Source organism: Octopus bimaculoides, chromosome 15, assembly GCF_046866305.1.
Source record: "Octopus bimaculoides isolate indiv1 chromosome 15, ASM4686630v1, whole genome shotgun sequence".
In the NCBI taxonomy this organism is placed as follows: domain Eukaryota; kingdom Metazoa; phylum Mollusca; class Cephalopoda; order Octopoda; family Octopodidae; genus Octopus; species Octopus bimaculoides.
Genome location: NC_142942.1, coordinates 31,357,352 through 31,369,614, shown reverse-complemented (window position 1 = coordinate 31,369,614; position 12,263 = coordinate 31,357,352). Strand labels below are relative to the sequence as shown.

Sequence of the window (12,263 nt, the reverse complement as noted above, 5' to 3'; positions counted from 1 at the left end):
TCCACTTGTCAGGCAGTCCATTGCTGTCAACATCTTCTGCATGGAGGGCTTGATACAGTGGTTGCTGATGTGTTGGCATGTGCTGACGTGGCATACACCTACTAAGGTTCCTTAGTGGCAAGTGAATGTGGTCATCCTTTGTCAGGCATTTTATCTACAACTAATCATTGGATGGAACTGCAGTTTTGGGTCAAGTGAAAAATAAGATGGATGCCTGGAATGTTATTGGATGTTCACAGCCCTATACCTGTAGGGCAATGCAAGTGGAACTTGCAGATTAGAATTGTTATTGGATTAGTAGTGGGGAAGGGTGAAGAATGCTGGGCACTGATGAAAATTTTCTGGTTACTCTTTTCTGGAGAACTTGTGGCCTGGAGCCTATGGATGACTTCTAGAAATCCCTGCTCTGCCTTTCAATCTAAGCCAAACTGTATTAACACAGATGTGCTGTTTGGAAGACCTGTCTGAAATAAGTGCAGAGTGACGATACCATTCTGCATGCACTTGGCCAGTGTTCAGTGGAATTTTGTTGAATAGTTGCTGCTGCATGTTGGACAGATTTAGCTATTAGCTGAGTCCATCATGAAGACTGTTTGCTACCTTCCTCTATCTGGGAAGGGTGGACAGTCTTTATCTGTTTGATGGCAATGGTATCTGTAGTTGGCTGTGTCTTATATTTAAGGTGGCGAGCTGACAGAATTGTTAGTAGTTGGGCAAAAGGATTAGCAGCATTTGGTCTGTTTGTACGTCCAAAGTTTAAATTCCACCACAGTTAACTGTACCTTTCATCCTTTTGGAGTTGATGCATTCAACTTAACCATTCCTTTGACATTGCTGGCCTTGTGCTTAGATTTGAAACCAATTTATAAACATATTAAGGCAGCAAGTGGGTAGAATCGTTAGCACACCAGGAAAAATGATTAGTAGCATTTTGTCCATCCTCACATTCTGAGTTCAAATTCTGCCAAGATTGACTTTGCTTTTCATCTTTTCAAAGTCGATAAAATAAGTACCAGTTGTTCACTGGGGTCAGTGTGATCAACTTACTCCCTCTCCCCCAAATTGTTGGCCTTGTGCCAACATTTGAAACCAATATATAATTATATTTAAGGTAGCAAACTGGAAGAATTGTTAGCACGCTGGGCAAAATACTCAGCAGCATTTCATCCGCCTGTACATTCTGAGTTCAAATTCTGCTCAGATTGACTTTGCCTTTCATCATTTCAGGGTCGATAAAAAAAGTACTTGTTGAGTGCTGGGGTTGATGTACTTGACTTTCCCCCTGCCCCGAAATTGCTGGTCTTGTGCCAAAAATGTTATAAATATACTTTATTTTTCCAAATTTTAGTCGCAGCCGCATCAAGTATCAGTTTGCTGTTAGTGAAATTGTTGGCCGAAATGTTTATAAGGAACAGTATGCTTTCCTTTACAGGTTGGTAGTTATTTTAACTGTTTTTGTTATTTAACTCCAGGTCAGCTCTGACTGAGTAGACTTATGATTAAAGGCATTCTAAATGTGATTATCTCATTTTGTTTTCAGGCATTGTGTAATTGTGTAGTTTAAAAAAGATTTGGCCACTTCTTCTAGCAAAGATTATATAAATATATGTGTGTGTGTGTGGTGTGTGTGTGTGTGTGTGTGTGTGGGTGTGTGGGTGTGTGTGTTGCGAGGGGTATTTGAGGACACTAAATTATCAGTATATTACTCTCTTCAAACCAATTAAAAGGTTTATTTCTTTCAGATTTCTCATGACATATAAAATGCTAACACAGGAAATAAAAATACATGCAGTTATTGTTGTCATATGTGCAAAATATCAAGGTTTAGAAATTGCCAACTTTCTAAATACTGCAAGATCTTTTGTACATAAAATTTGGAGCAGATTGGAGGCCTCTGGCGAGAATATTTCAACTGTATCAATGAGAAAAGACAACACCCTCCAAAACAAAAACAAACAACAAAAACCAAAAACCAAAACAAAAAGCACATTTTAAACATTTGGACACTATAAGGACACCACATTTCATCCAATGACTTCAAAACATCGATGATGATCCTGGAAAATCTATGCGGGCCATTGCCAAAGAATTTCAAGTGTCAGAGCGGACTATCAGAACTATGATGCAGGGAGGACTTTCAATACAAGTCGCAAGTACTGAGAAGAGGCCAATCTATGTCTACGAAGACAGGAAAACCATTGAATCCAAGCCAAGTGGTTACTAAAGGTTAAAACTTTCATGAACATGGCATACTTTGGTTCTTCTTCGATGAGAAAAACTTCGACAAGGATCAAAAATTTAACTGGAGAAATGTTAGATAATTACGTCCAGATACTTCAAATATCCCCGTGACTCACAGCAACTGTTATTGTTTTAGGAGTGGTGAGGAATGAAGGTCATGTCGTGCCGCCTCACATCTTTTCACTTTTAAAGGGGCATCATTATGATGATGTCAGCTCTGAACAGCTGCCCGCGTCTGTTCGCCGTCCGTCTGAGTGTCGTCTCTGATACATCCCAAAGCGCTCTGTCTGGTAGTCACTGTGTATCGATTTTATTCTGACTGATGGACCCAGAAAAGAACATGCAAAAAGTTGAAATTGTCGCTGGAGCCTATTCTACACGAAGTCGTGATTGGTCAGATTTTGTTGGTCAGATGGATGATATTCTAGCGAATCGAGATATTGGGGGATTGCTGAATGTTCCCACTACACAGTCATGGACGCTGAAGGCAGATTCACAGTATATTAGAATATTCTTCTCTACTCTTGGCACAAGGCCTGAAATTTTTTTTTTGGGGGGGGGGGCAGTCGATTAGATCGAACCCAGTGCGCAACTGGTACTTAATTTATCGACCCCGAAAGGATGAAAGGCAAAGTCGACCTCGGCGGAATTTGAACACAGAACATAAAGACAAACGAAATACTGCTAAGCATTTCGCCCGGCAGGGAAACGTTGCTGCTAGCTCGCTGCCTTAGTAATTAGAATATTATCAAGAATATGCGCACAAATGTTTATGAAAGTACATTTGGTTTTTGCTAGAGTTGTTTTATTAAATTACCAAATATCTCCTCAAATACCGTTTGTGGACTCTGTGTGTGTGTGTGTGTGTGTGTGTGTATCGTTGGTGTTCTTTTCTCCAATGTAAAATGTCTTTAATATTGAATTTAAACATAACTCTGGTTAAAAAGTTTATTTCGCAACCACATAGTTCTAGGTTCAATCTCACTGAGGCTAGTGTCTTCTACTGTGGTATCGGGGCAATCAATATCCTGTGAATGGTAAATGGAAAGTGTGTGGATGCCCGTCATACACACACATACACAGACACAGACACACAAACACTCACACGCACAATGTGAATATACTATATATACCCATATTTAAATATACACATAAATAAACTTGTGTATATATGCAACATATATATACATTCATACATACATATACACACATACACGTGTTTGTACAGCTGTTTTCACCTTTCTGCAATATTTTGTTCCTGCTTGGCCAGCGTCGCATGTAATCAGTTCATGTTTTGATACTGATTTTCTACAAGGAAGCGAGGACTTCCAGAGTGGTCTCTCTTGTGACATACGTTACTGGTTGTAGCCAAATAACTAGAAATGGTTTAACGTTCCTCCAGAGAGCACCATGAAATGAATTGGGATTTTAAACACCTATTGTCTAAAGCAGTGTTTCTCAACCATTTTTTATTTATGGACCCCTTTAATTCCCATTTTACTCGGATGGACCCACATATTCGATGTTTAAAAAATCCTATCATACTTTTATAATTAAATATTATTAGGAATTGTATAAAAGAATTGCTAAAAATATTCGTGTATTGTAGAAGTGTTACGAGTTTATTGGACATATATTTTAACAACAAAATCTTATGTCGATGTAATATGAGGAACAAAGTGTGATTCACCTACCTCTCAGGTTCTCTTTCGGTATCGACTGTCCAACTGGGTTAAATCTGAGATGCCCCGTACCTATCTAACCTATCACTAGAACATTCGGCAAATTCTCTTTCTGGATCGTACGTCTACACGTGTCCGTCCTCTCCCACTGCCCGAGGCCAAAGAGGCCCACGTTGGTCCTACTTCCGCTCATTTAATCTCACTCATTCTTCCTCTTCTGGCAGGGCCCCTCAACCAATGACGTCATTGATCCTTTCCTCCCGGTTCACCTCATCCCCACACGCCCCCCCACCTGATCTCAGAGATCACCTCCTCACTTTACTCCATGTTGAAATCTGCCATCGACCCGGGCGGACGTCTCACTCGCTGTGATCTCTACAAAGCTGGAGCACCGCTCGCTTCTTCTCCTCCGCCTTCGTCGTCCGACGAAGCGACAATTCTGCGAACATCCAAGACATGACGCGGCATTCCATCTACAGAGACATTATTTTTGGAATTAACAGCCGTCACTGTCCCTCTGTTCCACTGAGATGTGCAACGTGTCTTCGGGGGCTTGATCCAGACTTCCTCTCCTACCTGCACGAAGGCAGGCTCTCTCTTTTCCACAGCGTGTTGTGATGCACTCGGATGCTGCCTTTCATACCTGAATATTGCTCTGCATGACACAGGCTCCTCAGCCTGTCCTGATCGAGGTGATACATTGTACCAAAATACCGCTTCCACTGGTGAGATGCATTCCCTCTCCGCTATGGTCTTGATTGTGCGATGATGTCTTTCCATGGATCCATTTCCACTTGGCCAGTATTCCGGTCTGAAGAAGCGGTGCACGTTCCACTTATCAAACATCTTCTTCAGCATCTTCGAAAGAAGTGCAGTGCCGTTGTCCATCAGTAATTCGTCCACAAGACCTCGCTCCAGGAATATCTCGTTCAGCAACCTCATCTGCAGTGCCCGTCTTAATTTCCCTCCATATCGCCATCCAACCTAGTCTGCAGTCGACCAGCGAGAGATATGTCCCCTGCCGGTAGTGTGTCACATCCATTGTCAAACTTTTCCAGTTGTGCTCTACTGAGATGTTTCCCAGCACGTGCATATCTGGAACAGGGTCGATAGATTAATACTCATCACAGCTCCTAACTACCTTTTGAATGCTCTGCCGAGTAACGTCGGAGTCAATCTTTCTGGCAAGACACAGAATTCTATACACGCCCATATGATGCATTGTATGCAGTCTCCTTTGTTCTGAGTCATCTAGCCGACACACTGCTGCTATTCCTCGCCAATCAGGACTTTTTCATCCTGGTCAGAACGTCTGCCTTATTCCTTTCTGAGGACACAAAAACCATGCTTAGCTTCAAACCAAATTCGACAGCTAGCTCTCCCAGAAGCTCTTGGTGGCGCTTTACTAACATCTCTGCTGCTCCTTTCGTTCGAACCCTCTTTTCATCGGTGATCACTGATCCTACCCAACCAAGCACAGTAGCCGAATCAGTTCGGATTTCGACACAGCGCAGCCCCCATCTCAGGGGGCTTTTTAGAACCAGACTGCGTCCTCCACTTCGACATCCCCGATTTCCTGGACAATCCCTATCGCTATGCTGCTGACATCGTACCATGTGGTCCCGTTCTTCAATTTGGGCACAGACCAGCTTCCTCTTACTGAGTTTTCTGCTCTTGTCCTCTTTAGGATCTCCTGCATCATCGCCACCGTTCTCTCTCCAGCTTTGTTATCCGAGCTTGTCCCATCTGCTCGTCTCTTGGCGTAGCTGCATGTTGTTCGAAGCTACTCCGCGATTGGATAGTGACCCACTAGTCTCCCACACATCGAGAATAGTTCTCATCTGTTGACGATGGTGCCCAGTTCCGGAATCTAATTTCCTCTCTGAAACCCCAACACACCTGTTTAGTCTCTTTAAAGCTTGAGCCCCAGTGCAGCTCCTCCAACCATTGGCTCCGGTGGTTTCGCAGCCAACCCGAACTTCTATAGGTGAACTATGACTTTTGCAGCAGACACTACAGTCTCGTCTACCAAGATGTCGTCCATATAGGAATTGGTAGCCTTTTTTTTTTACCTTGTCCATCTTTCCCAGGATAGATTTGAGCACTGTTGCTATGATCTTTGGTGCAGAATTCAATCCGAAACCCAGCCTAGTCAAACAGTATGTCTGGCCCTTATGTCTTACCAGCTGATACTTCCACAATTTTTCGTTCACGCGGAGCTGCAGATATGCCGACTTCAAGTCGACAATTGTTTCTGCTTTCGTCATCCGTCTCCATTCTCGCAACGTCTTTCCGCAGACATCAGTCACTTCTCCGCCTGTGTGGCATGATACATGGCCATTCAGCTCTCAAAGGTTTAGTACTGGCCTGACCTTGCCCTTCGTTGGCTCCACCACTGCCATTAGTGGCGACATTCCGCTCTTCACTTCCTCTTTCCATGGGATCCATTTCTCTACCTCTCCTTCAAACTCGCTCCTGGCATCTCCTTTCAAGGTATGTTGATTACAGCTAAGCCTGTTCCTCAGCGTCGGGGGCTTCCCTTTCCAGCGCCACTCAACCGTCCACCGCTGACCGTCGAACACCGCCTGAAAACCTTTATCTTCAATGGTGCTAGCAGTATAATCCTCCCCGGGACTCTGTCCACTCTCTTGTTGCAGACTCTCAGTATGATGCCTCATGTGCCACCAAATGAGACCATGTCTCCATTAACAATGACATCTTCTAGGCAGTTGATCGCGTCCATGCCCATCTACCACATGGTCGATCACAATTACCCGCAGCCTTAGTGTTGTTCCCCGCATCGCCAACTCCACTCCACTACTACTCTTACATCCAATTTCGCTGCCATCGACCACCCTAACACTAATCATCCCTTCCACATTTTTGTCACCCTTGGGGTCACAAGAGACGTTGTACGGCTTGTATCCACGAGGGCTTTGAACGCCTTTCCTCCAACCAGGACTTCAACTATTGGCAGCGACTGCACGAGAGCCTCTAGTTGATCACGGGGGAAGTTTGAGAGGCAGCAACTTCTCCGCGGCATTTTCCCTGGCTGCAGTTTAGAACGATATGCCCCGTCCGCTTGTACCAGTAATAAATGGGTTCGGGCTTCGTCTCCTCACAGTCTCTTGCCATATGCGGTCTCTGGCACTTGAAACACCGGCTCACAAACGGCCGCTGCCGTTCTACGGTAGCTTTTCTCTTATTCTTCGTCGATCGTCGCATGACGCCGCGGGCTTCCGTAGCTGCCATTGCCATCGCATTCCACCCGGTATTTTGCGTCGACACACGGGCTTGAACGACGAGTTTTCTCATCGCCCTTTTCTCGCTGCCTGGTAGTTGTTGCAGCCGTGCCGATATGTCGTTAGAGAAACTATTTACGAAAGCCAACCGTATCGCCTTTTCTAGTCCTTCTCCGGTAAAACCAGAGAGGATGGCTAGTCTCCGAATTTCTGCTGCATACATGTCCACCTGACCTTTCCTAGCTTGGCGAACGCAGCCTACGATACTTTTGTAAAGTCTTCCTTTAAGTGCTGCTCAATTTTCGCATCCAGTTGGACTGTTTCGTCCATTTCGAGATACAGCATCAACGCGTTTCCTTCCAGATACAGAGCCATGTGACCTACTACATCTTCAATGCTTTGCTGCCTGGCCACCACCTTGATCTTCCGGCTCCAGGCGATAACATCTCCCTCGCCACAGAAAGGATCCTCATTTTTGCTGACATCGTGGTCCAATGCTATGTGGATAAGAAATGGGTTATTGTGACTTTCATACTTTTCTTAAAAGCCTTAAATGACACAGAAGGAGGTGATGGGAACAGCAAATGTATCTTTATTTACTTTCTTTTCTAAACGTTCTGACTTAAATAAAATCTCACTGGAATCGCCTTTGCCGTTTTTAGGGATCAGTATCAAAGAATAGCAATACTGTTACATAACTCTAGGTTTGTCCTAGATCAAAAGAGTCCCACTTATGGCCATCCAGTCTTTTTATTTCTAGATATTATATATCTAGGACTTCATTGCCCAAGGCCTCCTGTTTTGTTTATGACGATAGTGTGCGATTTGAGAGAGATTTGGCTAATATCTATCAAACTGAGCGACCCACATAAGGTACTCTTTGTAGTTGTATACCGTAAGTGTTTCCACCCCACTACGCCCATAAAATTGGTGGCTTTGTCACAATGTAACAGATCAATATAATTTTATCACTGGGGTCATTGTGGTAGATTAAGAATTATGTAAAGCTCGATTCTTTGTGGAAGATATTTCACTTGGCAAATATTGATAATGTGCTTGGTAAGGGTATGAAGGCTGTAACATCACATCTCTTACAGCCTGAAGAAATATAGGAGCCTCATCAAATCTCGAGAGGCTGTGTGGTTAGATTGTTGGCCTATCATTTAAAAGGTTTCTGGTTCCTATCCCTCTAAGGCGACTACTGTTCGTGTCAAAGGCACGTAACATGTCCCATTTCTGTACCTGTTCAGACATCTTGGTTCTTTGTCATTTCACCGATGTAAATCAATATTTGAGACAACTTCTTCCCTACTCAATGGTTTACAAAATTGCCACTTTTATCAGTAACTATATCTTCCTTTTCCCATAGAAACGAAAACATTTGCTGCCTCAACCAAATTCAAAATTAAACTTGTTTTTCAGGCAGATGGTGGTCCTGAGTAACTGTTTTTCCACTAAAATTTTCCTTAAAAATATGTCAACGCTTCTGTAATTTATTCCGTAAAATACGTAATGCTTCAATAATTGATTCCCTAAAATATGTTACTTTAGAATTTTGTTTTGTAAAATATGCTAATGTTTCAGTAATATATTCTCTAAAATATGTTAATATTTTACGTCTATTAGAGTACAATATTGTACTTGTAGCTAGTAATCCTGTCATCCTTACTGCAACAAGTATATAGATGTGAAGCTGTGCTCCGCCAAGGAAGTCTAATGAAATCAAAACAGACACGGAGTTGTCTCCCCTGCTTGCCGGAATAATTAAAATAACATTAGTCAATGATTAATGTTGTTTTTCTTCTCAAATGAACAGTTATTTCCAATGGAATATTTAATGGTCTCAGTGTTAATTTACCTGTTAACTAATGGTCTTGGCATAAATTTACCAATTAACTTCTAATCGTACTCTGCTTGGCTTATATTTCATTTGTCAACAGTCCAGAAAGACGTATAGGTAAAACACAACAAACACAGTAATTAAAAAGAATATACTAATTAACCAGTGCCTAGCTGACACTAAGTAGACTTATGATTAAAGATGTTCCAGTTGTGACTGGACTTTTGTACTTGTTTTAGACACAGCGTATCTAGGACTACATTATTCAATTTGTTGTTCTTTATTGCAGATGAGATTTAAGAGCTATTTGGTTGTTATTTCTAGAACGTCAGACAACTACGTAGAGGCTGTCTCGTTGGCTCAAGAGAGCATGTATTTACCATGATTGATGAGAAAGATTCCAAAATGCTGAAATACGTATAGTTCTTCGTGTTTCTGAGGGCAAACATCTGTAGAAACGACCGTGCGAACCAAAGGAGAAATGGTGACGAATGGAAAACAAGCTCCTTTTTTAACACGTCACATGCTCGACACAAAATATAAAGATATATGTCATAATACTATAACATAGAGAATTCGCATGTGAAATGCGAAGAAGTTTGCCAGCAGGGAAACAGATAGAAACGCAACTGATAAAGATGAATAACAGTAAGATTTATTGGAGCATTAAACTGTATGTCTGTGTGTGAGTGAATGCGACATAATGTAAACAAAAGAGTGTGTATACAAATACATGTGTGTGAATGCAAGAGATACAAAGCATAGAAAGAGTCTGTAACACAGGATAATAAGATACCAGTTCTGTTAAGGTACACAGTAGATTTGTAGGTCTGTATATAAGAGGTTATGGTTAAGGCAGAGCTAAGTAGTTGAGGCTTCGATGTCGGGCCGGATTCTTGATACAGATGTTCTTCGCAGGTTGAGTTCGGGTTGTTAATTTCGTGGTGAGCAAATCACACAAACAGGGTTGAGAAGCTGCGGTGGCTGTTTGGAAGCTTGTGTACGTAGAATCGTGTTGACGCCGGGGAAGTTGAACGATGCTGCTGATGTCGTCACTGGAAACTGGCTGGTTGTGTTACGTGTGTGGTCAACAACCAGATCTTAGCCGACCTGAAACCGCGACGAACTGGCGCGGATAATTTAGGCTATTTATAAGTACAAGGAGGCTCCAGAGAACATCATAAAAACACTCTCTCACGTGACCTTATTAGTGGCTACGGTTGGTCGGTTTGCGTCCTGGCGCGAACGGACTGGAGGCAAATGCCGCGAAAATAAAAGTCAGTCAGGTGATGACACAGTAAGGCGGGAAAGAGTTGTTCCCTGCTACGCTCGCATTTGTAAAATAAATAACCGCGAGAGAGGTGGTTTCACTACACATCATTTTTATAGTTGACTGTCCTTAAATATCAAACGTCTGTATATTTTAGTCGTGTCGCAAACTGCTGCTTTTTCTATTGGCTCCAGACCCAGTTTTTCAGATATTTCAACACGATGACTTCATGGCCATCAGCCATCAGATCAAAAGATATGAAGGCGGAGTTCTGTTAAAAGGCCGATACTTTAGTAAATAAGAATTAAGAAAAAATATTCCAGTGGAATGAAAAATTTGCTGTGGTATGCTGTGTGGTTGAGAATTTCACGTCACGATTACAGGTTTTCTGGATCGTCTTCTACCATGGCCTTAGATTGAACAAAACCTTTCAAGTAGAATTTAGTCGATAGAGACTGTTTGAAAATCAGTCGGTACAACCATTCTAGTTTTTGGTGGCCGACGTAATTCGTAGCTCGGCTTAACTCCACCTTCTAGTCTGTGGTTACCTGTAGTGGAGTCCACTCTGTCGGAAGCATTCTGACTAAGTATGAGGATAACTCTCTCCCCTTTCACCAGTCAAGGGGTCACTGAAAAAGAGCCCAAAGTACTTTACTTCCTTCTACTATTCTTCTACAAAGAAGAGCTAAAATTTGTACAGTGAAGAGTAGGTATAAAGGGTTCAGATGATAATAACTGATATCGATCCCAATTAAATGATGATGACAAAATCCACTTTGGTAAAATTTAGATTCAAAACGTGGAGTTGTTAAAATCAAATACTTCATTGTTGGCCAACAAGCGAACGTGTATGTTAACTTCTAATCGTACTCTGCTTGGCTTATATTTCATTTGTCAACAGTACAGAAAGACGTATAGGTAAAACACAACAAACACAATAGTTAAAAAGAATATACTAATTAACCAGTGCCTAGCTGACACTAAGTAGACTTATGATTAAAGATGTTCCAGTTGTGACTGGACTTGCTAGAAATAGCAACTAAATTTCCTTCAAAAGAAAATCCACCATCTTAAAAAAGGGAACCACTGGATAATGTCTTCCTGGATACACTATATCCCCCCCCCAAAAAAAAAGACGGGATGGTCATGGTTAGAATGTCTTTCATAATAGGTCTGGGATTAAACAGCAAATACTACATTCTTCAACACATCCGTTTCGATGTTTCCATGCTCACAGATCTAAAATAAATCTTTTAGAAAGATTTCTTCTTTCATCTTTTTTCCAGAATAAATGAAAACATCAAATTGTTAAATAATTATACGTACAATGACGGCAAAGAAGAAAATAAAAACGATCTTTTCTCTCGTGAACCATTCGTCGCTCACTTTGAAGTTCCTTGTTCAAGTAGGTTCTGTCACAATTCATTGCATTTCTTTATTTATCAAAAATATTGTAACCTTCCCAAATGACATCAAACATTATAAACATTTCATTTTATTCCTTTCCACTCATGGCTGGCTGTGTGCTTATCGAGAAGTCGTTTCGCTAGTTTGAAGCTTCGGCAGTGAAATTGTTTAACGTTTAACTCAAAGGTCTCCTACCATTTTGATTTAATGGTCCTCTGGAGATCAAACAAAAATCACTGGCTCATTTCGCATGGAAACTTAACAAACAAAACTGTATTTTAAAGTTAAAAAAAAAAAAAAATCAGAATGCGTTTGTTTATCATGTTTCATTAATCACAAGAGTAAGAAGTGAACCTCTTTCAATACAGCGCAGTATTTGCATGAATTTTTAAAAATGTTATATTATATTTTTTAATCTAGAAATTCTAAGTTACTTTCATACTGGATTGTCAGATAAATTTGTTCGTTTTTTTCCCCCATCTATTTTAATCTTTATCTTTCATCAATAGTTTTAGCAAATCAGCCAATAATATATTCTTCATCATAGTTCACTACTTCTTGCCAACGTTCCACTAGTTTGT

The 12,263-nt window shown here is 41.4% G+C and overlaps 1 protein-coding gene across 1 annotated transcript in view; it reads left to right on the top strand.

Annotated features, from left to right (window-relative positions):
- Positions 1 to 12,263, top strand: part of LOC106867620 (deoxyribonuclease-1) — a 33,572-nt gene that overhangs the window by 8,077 nt on the left and 13,232 nt on the right. The window contains exons 3-4 of the mRNA XM_014912546.3: positions 1,349 to 1,432; positions 11,562 to 11,680. Of these exons, the coding sequence (XP_014768032.1) occupies positions 1,349 to 1,432; positions 11,562 to 11,680 (203 nt within the window). The remainder of the gene's footprint in view (positions 1 to 1,348; positions 1,433 to 11,561; positions 11,681 to 12,263) is intronic.